Source organism: Fukomys damarensis, unplaced genomic scaffold (genome assembly GCF_012274545.1).
Source record: "Fukomys damarensis isolate Sample0158 unplaced genomic scaffold, DMR_v1.0_HiC HiC_scaffold_35, whole genome shotgun sequence".
Classification (NCBI taxonomy): Eukaryota; Metazoa; Chordata; class Mammalia; order Rodentia; family Bathyergidae; genus Fukomys; species Fukomys damarensis.
In genome coordinates, this window is record NW_022900947.1 from 23,071,391 (window position 1) to 23,089,921 (window position 18,531).

Here is an 18,531-nt window from a genome sequence, read left to right on the forward strand (position 1 = left end):
GTTTTTTTTTTTTTTTTTTTCTTTCTTTCTTTTAAGCTCTGTGGGTGTTGCTGAGATGCATGTAGGCTCCAGACTAATTGCTTTTACTCAGAGTGTCCCTCACTACCGAAGTGATGGTCACGTGCCATCTCGTGCTTTGTCCCGAAGTCGACACTCTGCTTTAGTCACTATTTCATACAGACATGGCACTATGACTTCTGTTCCACAGCCTCCACTGTAAAATGTAAGCGTCTTTTCCAATGATGTAGGATACTGTGCGAGTATTTGCACCTGTCTTTCCCACTCCCTCTCCTTCTCCTTCTCCTTTTCTGTCTTAACTTAGTATCTATTCTACATTAATGGGATTAAATATTAACTTTTGCATCTAAGAGTTATCATTCAGAATTGAGGATTCCATACTAGTTTGTTCACATTGCTACCTTAAGTACATTGCTATAAGAATTGTATTATTCGGAATTGTCAGAGTTGAAGATGCAGTGATATAATGCTGATATGTTACTATAGAATTTTAAGGGCATATATGAAATGTGGGTTGAATGATAGTGTGAGTATATATTCATGCATGTGCGATACATTTTGTTTTTCATTGAGAATTATATTTTTGTTTGTTAAGATATTTTAATGATAAAAAGCAAGCATTGAAGAACCTAAGTATTGCTAATATATAAATAGCTTAGTATAAGTATTTCTAAATTCAAATGCTCTTCTATAATAGTTCAAATGCTCTTCTATAATATTTTAATGATATAAAGCAAGCATTGAAAAACCTAAGTATTGCTAATATATAAATAGCTTAAGTATTTCTAAATTCAAATGCTCTTCTATAATAGTTTAGGGAGATTAAAATATCCAGAATCACAGTAGAGTAGGGAATCAAGAAAATGAGAGGACATAAATTCAAAGTAATCATTATATAATACATTACAGTTAATCATTTCTTTAGTTTACACATTTTCATTACTAACATAGCTCATTACCTATTACTCTATCACAGCAGTGGTGGCACCAGAATTGAATTGTAGATTCTTAGTTTCTAACTTTCAGGACTCTGGTATCTCTTCAGACAGCATAAACCTTTTACCTGAGTTTTTCTTTCTCATCCGAATGTCATTTTCTTTTCTAGTTTTATATAAAAATGAAGAACCATTTTCATGATTTATTTTTCTTTTCTGAATTTAGTAATGTAACTTACATATTTGCATATTCATTTTCAGTATTCTTTTAGTGTTAGTGAAGATTGATCCCCAAATGTTTGAAAGTCATTAAGATAGAATAGAGAATAACATTTGACTGTCCTTTCTCTTCTTTATAAAGGCATATATTTTTGACCCATTGTTGTCTCTTAAAGGAATAATATGTATGACTGACTATTTAGAGTTCTTACCCAAATTCAACATTAAAATTAATAATTTAATTATTCAGTAGTATTTGCTTGCTATTTTGTGTATAAATAACATTGTGGTTTTAACAGACTTGTCACTGATATCATTTCTTAGATGCAAGCAAACACAAAAATATCACAGATACATTGTCATCAGCTGATAGTATAAATGAGCAAAAGTATAAAAAGTAAATATGTATACAAAGGAAAAGAATGCTAAATATAAACTAAGTTTGGTATTTATTTATATACAGGGTAAAATATAGCAATCATGAAATATGAGAATTATTGGTGAAATACAGATAGGATATCTAGAGTTCACTGCAAGTAATTTTGGCCGATGATATGTATATTGTTCATATTAGAAATATTTTGTAATTGTTTTTGCAATAATGAATTCCAATTCAATGAAAAATAAAAAGAAGACAGTGTGATTTGAATGCTTCACCTTAACATTTAGATTCAGCCACTGCAGGAATTTGATTTTTGAGCTAGAATGATAAAGATCATGAAGGCCCGTGTACTCCAACTCCGTATATGATGAGTGAGGTACTTGGAGGAATACCCGTAGGATACAATTCATCTCGGCTTTCTTATTAATAAACTACCAAAGGCAGACGATCCTTAACCCTTGCACAATTCTATCGGTCCTAGTAATGACTAGAGATTTGTAAAATGAGCATTCAACTAATAAAAGTTCAAAATATAGTTCTTTACCTTGTCACAAATTTCTGGCAGTATTACTTTTATCCATTGTAGTGGGAAGAACCAGTCTGTTACAATCTTAAATTATATGTTTATTCTATCTTCAAATTCATTCAAAAGATAAACAGATAGTTACTAAGAATAATCTCAAATATTACAGGATATTTTTATATTGTTTTCCAATTATTATGTGTATGTAGGTAGCACTGTCAACCTATGGTATTAGTTTATTTTCTTAAAAATCTTAAGTTATTAGTATTGTATTACGTAGTTAAGGTAATGTGCATATTCCATGAAGAGTAAATCTTGAGTTCAGCCGTACGGCTTCTGATTAGAAAAGTTTTGCAGCACTTTTAGTTACAAAGTAAAGAATGTATATGATTTTACTGTTTTTGTTCAATAAATACATATAGCTCAACTTTTTGGTGTATTTCCCATTCGTTTTCCATTCACTTGTTAAAAACACCTCTTGCCTATCTTATTATGATTCTTATAATTTCAAGTAGGTAATATTTTTAAATATATTCTGATTTCTAAAACTACATCCATTAAAAAAAAATTTTAAGCAGTACTTTTAAAAAGTTAAGTGCCAGGATACTCAGTTTTAAAGCTTTATATTATATTGATTTTTGATGCATTATATCATATGAATGAAGTTTTTAAAAATAACATTTTTGTATAATGAAATACTTTAAAATGTATTGCCTTCCTAAATTGCTGATCCTTTTTATTAAACCTGTTTGTGAAAAGTATAGACAGCCAAATAGAAAAAGTTTGAATATATGGAAGTAACATATCTGACTTGCATGCATATTTTAAGTAAAATTGTTCTCTTCTTTGTTTCAGAAGAGTGAATTCTTAGTTTTCCATAATAAAATCTAAGTTGCAGACATTGTCTTATATAATGTGTAATTATTTAAATAGATTTCAACATATTTAACCATTTCGCATTGAATTAGCTGTCAGTAGAACTTGATGTATGTAATTTATGTATTTTTAAAAATAAGCTAATTTACAATCTTATATCTTAGTGACATTCAGAATCTTTTCTTTTGCAGCCGTTTCGTAGAGTGACGTTTTCTGTTGTGAGTCAGCCTCAGGACCCACATCAGGGGTCACTGCAGAGTTGCTATGACAGCGGGCTGGAGGAGTCAGAAACACCAAGCAGTAAGAGTTCATCAGGGCCAAGACTGGGTGCCCTTCCACTCCCAGAGGACAACTATGAAAGGACCACGCCGGATGGCAGTGTTGGTGAGGCAGAGCATATGGAAAATGGTAGGGGCAAACACAACACCCACACACATAATCACGCTAGTGAGCCGTAATAAGTAGGTTTGCAAAGGTCAGTCTAAAAGCAAAATAAAATAGCTGACAGCCAACTATTTTATTTTAAATGATAAGTATTTATTAAAATATAGAAATGCCAAATAAAGGAAAATAACTATCTTAATAAAATTCATCAAAATTGAACCATCATTTTAAAACACCTGTCAGGAATAAACGCACATACAGATAAACCAGAGTAGTGTCTGCTATAAAAAATGTTAAATTAGCGCACAGTTTCTGAATAATAGTTACGAAGGAAGATCTTGTCTGATTTTCTTCCCTTCATTTTTGTCATGCAACTGTTTCTTCAATTGCCACAGTTCAGTCACAAAGAAAGAAAATGTACATAAACACCTCGCTTGACTTTTTCTCTTCCTAGATTTTCAGAGAAGTGTTTTTGAACATCTCCTTTCAAGTGATAACTGAAATGAAGTCAGAGAAGGAGAACAGCATTGTCTTGCTCTCCATAGTACACAATTTGTGCTATTAGAACTCTTTTTTGTGTGTGCAAGAAAAAGGAAGGAAAAGCACATTCTGACCCTTTTGTGAAGCTTTTCTCATAATTATCAAATAAATTGGCATTATAAATATTTTTGTATTCAAGTCATAAAGTTATTTTGCAAATTGTACTTGTAAAACTTTTCATGTTGTTTATGTTCCCAAGGACAATTTGGTAATTTATTTTCTGGATTTGTAGTTATACATAAATACTTGAGGGGTAAGATTTATGTCAAATAATGAAGTGGTAAAGTTCTTCCTAATTTATTATTATTTTAAGTCTAAAAAGAGATATGGCCATACATAAGGGAACAAACGAGGGTGCAAGCATTTCGTCTCAGTGAAAAATTCGATTATGTCTTTCACCATCTCAGCTCCCTAGTGAACTAGGATGTTCTAGCATTCATTTATGTACTACTTTCTTTAGTGATGATGTGTAGGGAGAACATGTCAGTGCAGGAAAAATGCTCTTTTTCCTGAAAGTTTACCTGTTACTATTAAAATACAACAATAGACATATCATGAATGACCCCAAGTGAAAGCATTGCTACCCTAAATCATCCTAAATAATTAGTTATCTACAATATTTTCAGGTGAAAAGAATTAATACCAGAGTCTGACGATAGATGTTCCTCTTGAATAATTATCCAAAGTCCAAATGGCATTTTGCCTTATGGCTATAAAGGCTTGCTTATCTGTGTGTATGGCGATGTGTGCTTATGTGGATGGGAACTTGATATGATTTATGAGAACTAGCTTAAATAATTTTCTAAATGAATATAAAATTTTGATATGAATTGAAATGCTGATGAGTATATATTTAAGGCAAGCTTGCTTACATTCTTTGAATGAAAATAAACTAAAAATATCATATATGTGTGCTTACCTACTTAGGAAGGGAGGATTAATATATGGGTATTGCTATAGCTGAGATTTTAAATTTTTTATTAATATAGGATACAAAACAACTTCATTTTTCTTGGGTAAATGGTACATATCCATATCTCAGCTTGATAATTTAACCTACTCTTCTTCCCTAGCCTTGCCTCTCTACTCTACCTCAGATACCTTTTCAATCCCCATAGAATTTTCTATTTATGTTTTGAGAAATTTTAACACAATATAGAATTAAAGCTTTATTTTTTAAATGTCAGTTATATTTACAGGAAGGACTATATAAATATGTTTTAATGTTATTTTCTATATTGTGAGTTTAAGGGCATTCAATACCTTTGAAATAAGCAAGAAATGATGAATAATTAAAACTTAATTATATATGAAAAACACAGACTGGCTACTTTTTAGGAGACATACATTTGGTGGAAAACATCACAGGTGAGCTTGTAAATAGAATAAAAAGTTTCCTGAGAAACATTTCCCAAATAATTCTTACAGTTATTTCTCATAACCCATGTCATCTCCTGTCAACAGCAAGGGTCATAATAATGCAACTGATTTTTCCTGATTTGTATGTGACTGACACTTGAAATGCTGAGTTTATATAAATGATTTGTCATCTGTTAGCTGTGATTCATGTTACCCCTGATCTACAGGTAGTGACAGAAAGAGAAGCGAAGCACTTTGAGTGATCCAAATGTTGCAGCTGACATTTGAGTAACGGTTTTGCCAGGGAATGAGATTTTGGACTACTTATCTATCCATACACTGCAGTTGTATTGCTTGAGTTCTGGTAATTTCATCGTCAATATTAATGGGTCATTCTGACATTAATATAATTGGAATTGAAACCTGTCAAGAATTCACTTGCCACATTTAATTGGAATCCAGGTACCTGCAGTGTTTTGCTTGGTTAGGTTTTAATCAGGATTTGTATTGGATTTTCATTTGGATTTTCCATGAACGTACCAGTTGGATGCTGTCCTAGTTCCTAATTATTGTCTAAGATATTTTCCTTGAAGTTTAACCTGTATGAAACAACGCAGCTACAATTAATTGCTTTGGATTAACTTCACTGTAAAGTTTAGAAGGCAATTTTTAGTGAAGTAACATATATCATTTCAGTATCATGATGTGAACCAGGAAGAAATTAAGATAGCTAATAATAAAATGTAGTTGTCACAGCTGCAGTGTCCAAGAAGTAACTGAAACAAGGAACTTTAACTAAATAGGTGGTAAAATGTATGTATGTTTTATCAAAGCCTTCACCTGTTTTCTGAAATTTAGCATGATAAAGAAATTTCTTTGCAAGCCTGTGATGTTGAACCAACTTTCCCCTGTATTGAAACCCATAGTAGCACCTGTAGAGGAATGAAGTTGTCTTCTCTTACTAGCTGAGGAAAAGGAATTTGCTGTAAGAAAACACACAGTTTCTTTCAGTCTCAATAATGGAGAATGAGACTCTCATTTTGAAGTGCCATCTGTGGAATTTATATCATTTGGGTCTCTATATTGTAATAATAACAACTATACTTAAAAAAAAGATTTTCAGAAAAATTATGTATTCTATAGTTATTTATGACAAGGTCACTAATATTTCTTGAACTTTAATTATTAGTAACATTACTTCACACTAATCTTTTCATTGGGTAATTTATTTACTATTTCTTTTTCTTTTTTTTTTGGTACCGGGGATCGAACTCGGGTCCTTGCGCTTGCAAGGCAGGCCACCGAACCGCTGAGCTAAATCCCTGGCCTACTATTTCATTACATATTATAAAAATAAAATTGGATAGTGTGGAGTTCATGGTGAAAAGTTGGTAATGATAAAAGATTTTACTATAAAAATGTTAACTGAAATTTAATAAATGACGATTCAAGTAAAAAGCAAATATTGGGTTTAAAAGCATCATCCCATTAATGCCAAATTTTGATACTGCAAGAGATGCCTGTACCTTGATTATGCAGTAGTCTTCACACAGCTTTGCAGTGGCATCACATGATTCTTCTGTTTGACTGTCTTCATCTTGGCCCCAGCCTTCATGCTGTAGCCCACCTGACCTACCCCGCTTTGTGATACTGTGGATTGAAACTAGGATCTTCCACTGAGCTGCATTTCTACTCCTGAGGGTTTTGCTACATTACTAAATTAGAAGTGCTGGGCTCAGATTTGTGATCCTTCTGTTTCAGCCTCCAAGACTTCTGGGTTTACAGACCATTTTTCAAACCCTTCAAATCAAGTTTCCAAGGACACTTGGTCTTTTCTGTGTATAGCTTGATCATATGTAGTATTTAGCCTGTTTAGATAGAAAACATTCCATGCTGTGTGGGCTCTAAACTTCCCCTGTGGCCTCTGACCTTAAATTGGTCTTTACTCCTGGGTCTGATCCCAATTATGTCTAAGGAAATTGACTCAGTTAACTCTGAGATCTTACCCTGATCCAGAAATTCATAATTCTGCTCTTACATTCAATATTTCTTTTATTTTTTATTCTACAGAAAAGAAAGAGATGTGTGTCTCATAGAAAGGTAGGGAGTGGATTTTATAAAATATGATCATGTGGGCAGGACGGTAATAATTCTAGGGCTTTCCTATTATCCCACATATGTTCATTCTAATATTAAGTAACACATGTGTTACATAAATCGAAGGAGGGGACTGAGGGAAAAGGTGTGATTTCTGGCGAGGTGAGTAGAAAGGTTGGCCCCATGGTAGGGCAGTGTGGGAGACAGTTTTGGAACCTTCCTCAAATCACGCTATGCAAGAGCCATGGGAAGGTTTGATCTAACCCGGGCTGCCATGCCCTTGACAAACATTAATTATGATTAAGACATGTCACAATAGAATAGTACACTAAATTTATCGCTCGATTGCGTGAAACTGGGTCAGATTAAGAAGGATAGACTGTAGAAAACAGTGTATGTTTTTTGTCCAGATAGCAAACCACAGGCATAAATGAAAAGAAAAGAACAGCAAATAATTCAAAAGTCAGGTTTTAAAAAGTTAAATAAGTAGAAATTTGGCGACTCTAAATCTCCAATTATCCTTTTGCCTCTTGATTTTCTTAGATCTTTGAAAAACACTCTTTGACTTGTATTCATTAATATTTTTGAATTCCCCACTTCTGATTTTTTTTTCTTTTTGTTTTTGAAGACTTCCATAAAGTAGTCTCCATTGCTTTATTCATTGGCTCATCTGTTTGTCGCAAATGCTTTAAATAGCAGGTGAAGCACCTTGTCTTTGGTAAAGGAAGCGTTACAGGATGTTGTGAGCCTGTTTTGTCCCTGCCATGAACTCTCCAGATAGCTGCGGAAGCAAGGAGGAGTCCTTGGAAATAAGTCACCATTTGTATATGGCCAAAATAATGAGAGCGGAGACTAAACACACGTCTCTGTACAGAATAAAGTGCCTTCTGTTCTTTCTCTCCCACCTTCTCAGCTCTCAGGCAGGAATCTCTAAGGCAGTGCTGTCTAGTTCGTTTTAGTTTGTGCTCTTTTCTGTAAGAGTGAGTTAGGTAACAACACTGCCTCTTCCATTTTTCCTAAGAATGTCACATACATAATAATACCTCAGAAGCAAACGCTTCACATATTTTTTTCTTTAGGAAGACACTAATATACCTTGCTGAAGATTTATTTTCATAGTTATGTATGTCAGCCACTCTCTTTGTCAGTGCTATTGCTAAAGGTACTTTTTCTACTTTTCCAGATGTTTGTGGCAGGGCTCTGTACCTCTCAAATGTCCCTAAGAAGTATACATGCTACCACTTTGAAAGGGCCCTGTTCATTCCTACTTCTTCATAGTGATGAGAGAGAGAGAAAGCCTGGTACAAAACTGTCTCCAATCTAGATCTCAGGCAATTAAGATGTGCGCCACAGTCCATTTCTAGTTTTCCAATAAAATGAACAGTGCAATCTAAGATAATTCTTATTCTTGAGGAGCACATGCAGTGTTTAGTGTATATTTAGGAGTTTAAGGAACAAGTTTTGATTCAGTTTCATTTCTTTTTAGATTGCACTCTAGAGTGTAATTTTGTGACAAATTCAATTGGTTAACACCAATTTCTCCAATTAAAAATCATTTTGGAAGAAACTACATGAAACAATAGCATGTAATACTTTATAAAAAATAGTGATAATTTTACTATATTAGTCATTGATAAAATTATTTGCTCTATTAATGATGATGTTACTTGGTTATTAACATTAGATTTGATGCAACACAATAGCTTAATTGTGAGGACTGCATAAAACACTTATTCTTAGAAAGACAGCATTTTAAAATCATCAGTTGAGAAGGATATTCTCACCTTGAACACTTTCCAGTCAGTTTCTCTTCCTTTCTGGATACTACATAGGGATGATGACTCATGTCTAAAATAAATGGAAATCTTCTGTCTTCTACATCAAATCAACCCAATTTTTAGTGCGAGGTTGAGAAGTATCATTACTAGCTATGATTTTTTTTCTCTAAATTTCAAGTTTTATATTCATTGCACCCAATGAGTGCATTATTCCTCAGGTATATAGTTCCCCTTGAACTACTCCGGAAGAGTCATTAACAGGGGACATGAGCTAAAAAAAAAATGTGAAATTAACATGCTTGCTGCACGCTCAGCCCTTTCTTTTCTAATCTCATATTAATAATTAATACTGATAAAATGTGTGGCCGTATTACCCGTTTTATTCTAATTCGGTCTTTTAAAACTACATAACTGCTGAGCCCTTGTGACATTTAAGAAGGAATGAACTTTCATCAAGTCTCAAAGTGACTTTGGAGGTCGATGAGATGGGGTTTGTTGCGTCAGGACTTCCAAATTATTGAACTTCTAGCAAGTTCACCATACTGTTGAACATGCATTTTGCTTAGTGCCTTATTATTAAAAGTATTTTTTTTTTGCTTCTAAATCAAATATGTTTCTATTATTTATCTGATTTTCCCCTCAGAATTATGTATGCAAACTTAATGCTACAGAAATATACTCTGGCAAAGCAGCTGTAACTCAGCCTTTACAATGAGTGCTAAGCACATTCAATCACTGGAGCAAGCTCACCTACTGAGAAACCTATTCATCTCCATATCCTTCTTATCTAGTGAAACACTTACCATTATTACCTCTTTCATTACATTTTTTTCTTTTTATTTTAGTAAGCAAAGCAGTTTTTCTTTGTATAAGCAAAGCAGAACATTATACTCTTTGCTATTATTTCATAGGATGAATATATGGTGATTTTGATTTGACAAGCACATAATGAAAATAAAATGGCCTAGACTTTATGAAGATATTTTTGTTAATAAAAAAGAATCTCAGGGGCCGGGGATTTAGCTCAGTGGTTTGGTGGCCTGCCTCTCAGGCGCAAGGAACCGAGTTCAATCCCCGGTACCAAAAAAAAAAGAAAAAAGAAAAGAAAAGAATCTCTCTTTTCAACATAGAAGCCCTTATTTTTGGGAAATACAACCTTCATTTCAGTAAGGTAAGTTTAATATAAAAATTAGGAAGCTTATTCATGAAGTTTAGAGTAGTGTAAGGTATAGGGAAGGAAAAGGAAAATTATGTAGATGAACAATTATAAATGATTTTTGAACGTTTTATGTGTTAAATTCAAAATCTTTCAAAAGAAAAAGGCCTTGAAATATGGTTCAGTTCCTATCTTCTCTCTTTACTCATCTTCAATCTAGTCAAAATAATTGAATTTTTCTACAGACTTCATGTTAAAGCACATAAATGTAAATTACGTTACATTTTTATAATCTAGTAACTGTTACTATTTGTCTTTTTATGTCTTCCTTTTTTCTATTTTTTATACCTTTTATTTCTTTTTTGCATCTTTTTTGATGCTTAATAAAATTGAAAACTTTGGGAATTTACTATTGATATCAATGGAAGTAGAAACAAAAAAACAAGATCTGAATTATAAAACAATTTAATTTTAGCTTTCTTTTCTCTATTTATAAACATGGAAAAATATTAAGTATATGTGTACTTTAAATGAGGCCTCTTAAGTTTAATCAGATGGAAAATAAGTTCTTTTTTTCAGACCTATTATACTACTGAAAATAAGTAGATAATTAGACTATGTTAGAGTAAATTAGATTAAATTAGATTTTTTAAAAAATCAACTTATTCCTTTTGCTATAGTGACAAATTAGTCTTGCATTATTTTTCCAGTTTCAAGTTAGGCTTGTGGATATTAGTCTTTATGGCATATTCACTTTTAGTCTAAAATAGAGACAATAGGTTGCTTTGTTTTAAAGTGCTTATTATAGCAAATTGAATTTATGTAGGTATATTTTTTGGGCATTAGGTCCCATTGTCTTTTATGCCTTCTCATTACTGTTCAGAAAAGTTGGCTATGAACTTATTGTGAGAATGAGAAAAATACTCCAAATAAATGCAAATTTAAATGCTTCTTTAATGTAGACATTCAACTGCTAAAATGTGTTAACCTCAAATAAAAATAATTTTTGTGCTATGCTTTCAAAAGTGAAATATTTGACAAGTGATATGAAATCCTGCAGGAATAAATAGATGATAGAAGTATGCCAAGCTTTTTATGAATCTTTAACGTGCTTGGTTCTATTTTCAAGTCTATCTTTTTGGGTTTTATATCGGTTGTGAAATGCTCACCCTCTACATGGATGAGGTCCCTAGGGGACCTGCGTTTGGTCCCCAATTACTATGCTGCTCTAAGGTGGCTCCTCTGAGCCACAGTGCTCTGCTCTGAATTGTTTACATTGTTTCGATTCGATACGAGGCCATTTTTACTCACCCCATATTCGCAGCAAAAGGTCACAGAAGCTGTAGCTGAAGCTTTATACAGTGAATAGGGAATGTGGAGTATTTGAGAATTCATTGAGTTTGATTGAATAACTATTTGTTGAGCATTTGCTCTATGGATATTACCATGAAGGACCCGAAGGTGAAGGAGACATGTTTTCTTACGTTTAAATATTGTGATGGACGCTGCTGTGGACAGAAGCAGCTGTTTAAAAGTAAAGGCAGTAGAGGCACTCTGTGGAAAGATATAATGCTGTAAGAACCAGAGCAGGACATGAGTTGGAAGTATAAAAAATTTTACCAAGCTTTGAAAGATGAGTGAAGATTTGATAAATACAAATATAAGTACAGTTATGCAAAATAACAAGTGACACTGAAGATAAAAATCTGAGAAGGTAGGGAACAGTGGTGCTATCTTCCATCCTGGGTGAAACAGAAAGAATGACATATTTCTATAGGAATGAGGATTTGAGGCATGTTTGAAAAATTCAAGTGAAATTGCAAAAATAGGCCCTTTGAAATACAGATCTGGAACTAGAGAGTATAGATAAATAGGAGAAATAACACTTTCGAGGTCATTTTCACACTTGTGATGATGTACACTTGGGAATGGATGAACCTGTCTCTTCAGCATAAGATATCAAAGAAGAAATGTTACTCCAAACAGAATTTTTGAAAACACTGAAATCTAAGCAAATGATGGAGAGGCAAATATCAGTGAAGATGACCAAGAGATGTATTAAAAACAAAATGAAAAAATAAACTAACAAAATTAAAGGCCGATTAAAGTAGGACGCTAGAATTAGGAAAGTAGTGCTTGCTGCAGGGGTGAAATAAAGAAGTGAACTCACAAAAGCAAGCAGATCACCAATTAGTGAAAAGAACCAGGAGACAGGACTGGAAGTTCTTTGTGTTCTTATATTTCCACTCCTCTAGTGTACTGCGAGGTGCTTAAAGACAAGGCCTGCCTTGTTCATCATTGCATGATTCATCTGGAATTATCCCTCCGCATACGAATCCAAAGAAAAAAATGTTGCATTTATTTGCAGGTACTCAAGAGAGCCACAACACTGCTGATAGATCTTCAGTGGAAATGCGATAACATAAAAACTAGAGACAAAAAATTATAGTTTAAGGGAATAATTGAGAATTTCTTTTTCAAATCACTAAGTCCAATGTGACATCATTATCAGAGGCAGGGGAACAGCTACATCCCTTGACCTCCTTCTTAGTGAATTTATATCATGGGGATCACCTCATGCTTGATCAGTCATCTGATATTCCCATTTGCAGGATTTTGAAAAGGCAGAACTTTTAGAAAGTACTTCAGAATCTGAAATTTCCATAGAAGTTTTGCTATATTTCCTTTAATGCATAGTAGTAATTATCCTTTCAAAGTTATTCTGTCCTTTTATATGAATTTACATTCTACTTTGTACCATACAATAATTTGTCCATTTCACTTAATTAAAATTAAAAAAATATTAGGCAAATCACATTTGTGCAGAGATATAATAATTGATAACATGATCCTGGTCATGACTCTAAAATTTTATGTTGTGATTCTAAACTCCTTGACACTAACAATGCTATCAACTGTTTGTAATACTATGCAAGTAGATATGCTTCAGAATATAAAAACTGAAAATCAAATTTGAATGAGGAATAAGTTGAAATTATGTTTGCAAAGGCTGCATATTTTCAGTCCATTTTACATGTTTGCATTTCCACAGCAACACAATATCAGTGATACTTATCACAGTTACTACATCACCCAAAGGGGTAAAAATCCTCCAAATACATTATGTGCAAAGATTTACTAATAATAATTTGCAAAAGCAATACCACCTTTGACATATCTATCTAAGGATTTATAAGCTTCTGTGTCACTTAAGCCTCTTCTCTTTTTGTGTTCAATGTTGGCTTGCTCAGAGTCAGCTCAACATTCTCTAAACAATTGCTGTAATATAATTTCTAAGTAAAAAAAAGTGCAATCTGTATGTATAATTATATCTTCAGAAATTTCTGGAAATGTGCCTTTTTTGGACTGGTCCATGCACTCTTTTTTGGCCTGGATAATGAATAGAATGTATGTACGTGTAGCACCTTATCAAGGTAAGGTTACCTGACTGGTGGCCAAGTGGTCTCTGGAATATTTTTCTTTGATGCATAAAATATTTTTATCTGTGCCTCAGAACAGTACAGAGCCAAGGATGGTGACCATCTCTGAACAGTGTTACATGACCCCTGTGTTAAAGTAGAGTACCTGCTCATTACACTTAGAACAGCACAACGTCCTAATCAGGAGATAAAGAAGATCCTTGCTTCTTTTATATTCCTTCTTTATGGAGATCCAAGAAAAGTCACTAAAGTTCTTAAAACGTCTGACAAAGATAGATTTAAAAGAGTTTCTTAACCCAAACAGAAGGAGGCTTGATAAGGGCTGCAGGTTCAACCCACTTTGGACTTAGTGCATCTCACAAAAATCACAGTGCCTTTACTCTCTAATTAGTAGCCTGTTTTAGTACTGAACACTAACCACAATTCCGTGGCTCTAAATGTTTGTTGTTGCTGCTATTTTTCTCCATTCTTTAGAATCACCTGTTAAGGATTTTGTGTATACTTATAATTTCCTTATGCAAGTGATTTACTTAGTATTAGTAGCCAATTAATGTTGGCATGCTTGTACAACCAGACTGTTGCCCTCCTTGCTTCCTTTCCATTCTATAAGATGTCCATTCAGAAATTCAACACATGTACATCAGTTTGGTTGTCTATGTGGCAGTTACCTATTTGGTGACATCTGACTCTCAAACGGCCTGGATAAGAAACACCTCCCAAACTGGTATGTAATTTAAAATATAATTACCTAAATAGTCATAATTGTCAGAGAATTCTCACCTCAAAGCAACCAACTCAATCTTCAGTTTTATGAATTTTTGGGGAAATTGAGTTCTAGGCCCTATTTCATATTCTTCCCATCTCTTTTGATCAAAACATTACTAACTGTGCAGCATCTTTCAACAGGTTAATGGAAGCATTTTGTTCCTTCTGAACCATAGTTCATCAGAGTTTTCCCTCTCAAGTTTACTGCCCTTTACTCAGTGTGATCAGTTGTATTCTACCTTCACTGCTTTTTTGAGAATTTAATTTTGAGGGCCTCTGCTAGTTTACTGGAAAACATGGGTTCATCTCTTTCCCCCAGAATAATGAAGATCTAAAATCTAATTCCTGCCTATTTCTGTCCTAGACTGTTTTTGTGCTCTTTTGTGAATCAAGCTCATGTGTTTTATGCTTATAACTCTTGTCTGAGTATTTATTATCTGTGTCCCCAGGATCAAATAGCTATTAAATTAGTTCTATCAGTTGTCCAAGGGTTTACAGATGCTCATGGAGGTAACCCAAATTTTATTTCAGAACACAAAGTACAAAACTTCTGATTTGATTATTTGGCTTGTTTTATTTTTTCAGTTCTTAAAAGTAGCAGAAAAACTATGTACATTTCTTTACCTTAATGAAAAATTACACATTCCTCTGGCAATCCTTTCATTTCTTAAGGAAAATGAAAGGATTATCTTGCAGATTGACTTTCGAGATTCATATTTTTTTCTTTTTTTCTCCATTCTATTAAAATTATTCCTTTGCCCTTCCTAAATGCATCATCCCCTGTCATTTTCTCTCCTATAATATTTTACCCATGACCTTTTGGGGATTACATAATTCATTTTTCTACTGAAAGTCATTATATTTGAGACATTTCAGACTATCAAACCTTTTCCTTTGGGGTACATTATAAAAGAGTCTATGCCATATTTTTAGTTAAAAAAATCCTTCTTAATTCTAACTTAATTCCATTGTGTTGTGACATATATATGTTTGCCAAGAATCAGAAGCACATGTCTTTTGTTCTAGTTTAAACTCCATCACATTCTAGGAAAGTACCCTGGGTTAACCCATGTACTATTTCTCTCACTGCTTTAGCTATCACAAAATTATAGGAACATATAATTTAGGGAAATTGGTATTAATAAAATTATGCCAAAATAATGTTTAATACTTTATAGATACAATACTTCAAAAATCATTTTTTATTCTAGAGTTGACTTTGTTTTCACATTAAATCAAACTTTCAAGATGCAAAATAGTTATTAAATTCCTGATGATTCTCTCACCTGTAGTAATATTTCCTGGCTTCACTTGATTCTTGGCCATTTTTGACCTCCTCAATGGTTCTAATTGTCCAGGCTAGGAGCACATATTTTTATATGCTATGAACAAGTTCCAGTATCTATTAAAAATACCATAAAACAAAACCATAAAGAAAGAAAACATATTACTAATGTCGCATTTATTTTCTACCAGTCAAATGGCTTGTCTTAAGAGAGCTACATATATTTTTCTCATTTTATTGCTAAGGAATAGTGAATGATAGAAACCAGCAACTCACTCAGATATTCAGTGAATAATTTTTAAAGATTGTTCAGCACCCAGTAGGAAGTACACCCTGAAAGACATTATAGACAGCTCACAAATATTCTGGACAGTTAGCAAATTCTTGTAAAGATTATTACCAATAACAGTGTAGACAAAATCTGCCAGTATTAATACCATTTGTTCATATCTCCATTTAAACTGCTAATTAAAGCAAACACATGCATAAATGTAGAAATCAACTTTTATGGATATTTGAGACAATTTAAAAAACACAGTGCAAAACACCCAATTAAAGTAAGCTCAAGAATAAAGGGTTGGGCCGGGGATTTAGCTCAGCGGTTCAGTGGCCTGTCTTGCAAGTGCAAGGACCCGAGTTCAATCCCTGGTACCAAAAAACAAAAAAAGAATAAAGGGCTGAAATGATTTTAAAGTGAGGAAGTCATCTGTAAGTGTCTCTAGTGTTGGAGACAAATACATTAGAAATGTATTCATTCCCTCTCAGGCAAGCACACACAATGAAATACACAACAGAAAAGAGTAGCATAAAGTGGATAATCTATCAAAGTATTAATTAATTAATTATGATGTTGGAGCAGTACCCTTCCTAAATACAAAAATATGAAATATAAATCACATAAGGAAAATTAGTATAATAAATACTTTCATAGTACATTCTTTCTTACCTGAGAGTGTTACAAATTAATTTGCTTTATAGAGTCACTCTAAGTAAGATGAATTTACCTGCATTTTATAGATGATGAGACTGAGATGTATAAATTGTGGTTAATACTTGATAACACTAGGTGTTCAAATAACCCTTGTTATTTACTGTATTATTTTACTGTTATTATTTCCAAAGGGCTCTATTTGCCTTATTGCATTCAAAGCTCAGGAGAACCTAGTGTAGCTGATGTTATTATTTCTATTTTAAAAACACATCTAACTAGACAAGATAGTTTGTTGTATATATGGTAGAGGAACTAATTCATAGTGAATTTTTAGCAGATTCCTTATTCTCCTGTTGCCTTGTCTAAGCCACACAACAATCTATGCCCAACCCACTTTTCAGAGAATCCTCTTTTGTGTGCATGCATTGCAAAGCACAATGAAATTTTCTCTTCTGTTGAATGAAGCAGCATTTTATTTCATCTTCAATTACCAATCAAATTGTGCTTTTATGTAAGTGTGATATAAGGAGTCATAAGTGAAATAGTCAAGTATCAACAACAAATATGTGAGAAAGAGCCTAACAGATGAGAATTTGTTTTTATTCTCATGGGTTTATTTTGAAATGACAAGATAATAGGCTCAATATCATGAGCCACTTAAAATTATATTTTACTAAAATCAAAGCAAGAATTAAGATCCATTGTTTTCCTTGTTAAATGTGATGGTTATAGTTTTTGAACAATATTTCTAGACACCGATGCATACATGTGCGTGCATGCACACACTCACGGCACTTAATTGCATCTTTTTACCAAAGAAAACTAGATTCTCAGCTCATTGGGAAGGAGGATAAAAAACTAGTACATTAGGAATCTGATTCTGCACTGGTCCCGTGATTCCCAAGATTGTGGAAACAGAGCAATTAACTTTTTAATTATGCACACCAAGCAGTGAAAATCTATGTTCATAATTTATGCAATGCTTTCAATATTGTCCATCATTTCAGAAATTTTAAAATGAGCAAAAAATTTCAGTTAAATATGTAAACCCAAAGAATCTTTCAAATTATCCTCTGTAGGGTAAATATAGGAGAATTATTTTCATATCCATGTCACTGTCCTCATAAATGGTAGATAAACTTTTAAATAATATGTAACTAGGTTAAAAATATATTTTTCAAGACATGGGGCACAGTATTTTTAACTCCAATACAAGTTTCCTCTTTTACCTCTCTAGGGAATATTTCTTTTAATTATGCTTACCAGGTGATTTAAATTATCAGACATGTTTAAACTTGCTTAAGCATAAAATGCTTCCTTAGATACGTTAACAAATTCAATAAAATGGAAAGAAAACTAAAATCATCAAGAAAAAGTTATGAAGAACTATATACTATGCACATAAAACAATTTCTAGATGTCCTTATTTTCAGTATTATATTTTATTAAATATTTTAATATTAAGGAGTAGATATAACTTATGAAAGTATATCTATGACACAGATGGAGTTAGCATTTGAGATATTGTAATTTCATTTCCTTCTAAAATAAGAACAATGTTGGCTTTTGAAAACTAGCATATAGGAATGCTTATATTTAGGAACACACATGCAGAAACTATGATGCATATTTCAATCTAGGATTAAGTAAAAATACCTGTCTCTACCGAGAAACTAGCATATTTAGTTTGCTAATAATTAACCTAGTCATTAGGCAACTCTCAGCCTCCATCTGTCCCTGCTGCTCTTTTGTAATTATCACATATATCTTACAATTTATGGTAGGTTTACCTTTCCTTCCTGGAAGGAAATCAGGGCATTTTTGTAGTGGCTAAGGTAGTTCC

General features: G+C 33.0%; 1 protein-coding gene across 1 annotated transcript in view; it reads left to right on the forward strand.

The window, feature by feature from the left end:
- Pcdh7 (protocadherin 7) overlaps nucleotides 1–18,531 on the forward strand; it is a 407,068-nt gene that overhangs the window by 190,196 nt on the left and 198,341 nt on the right. Inside the window, exon 3 of the mRNA XM_019205143.2 lies at nucleotides 3,145–3,337. Coding sequence (XP_019060688.1) covers nucleotides 3,145–3,337 — 193 coding nt within the window. The remainder of the gene's footprint in view (nucleotides 1–3,144; nucleotides 3,338–18,531) is intronic.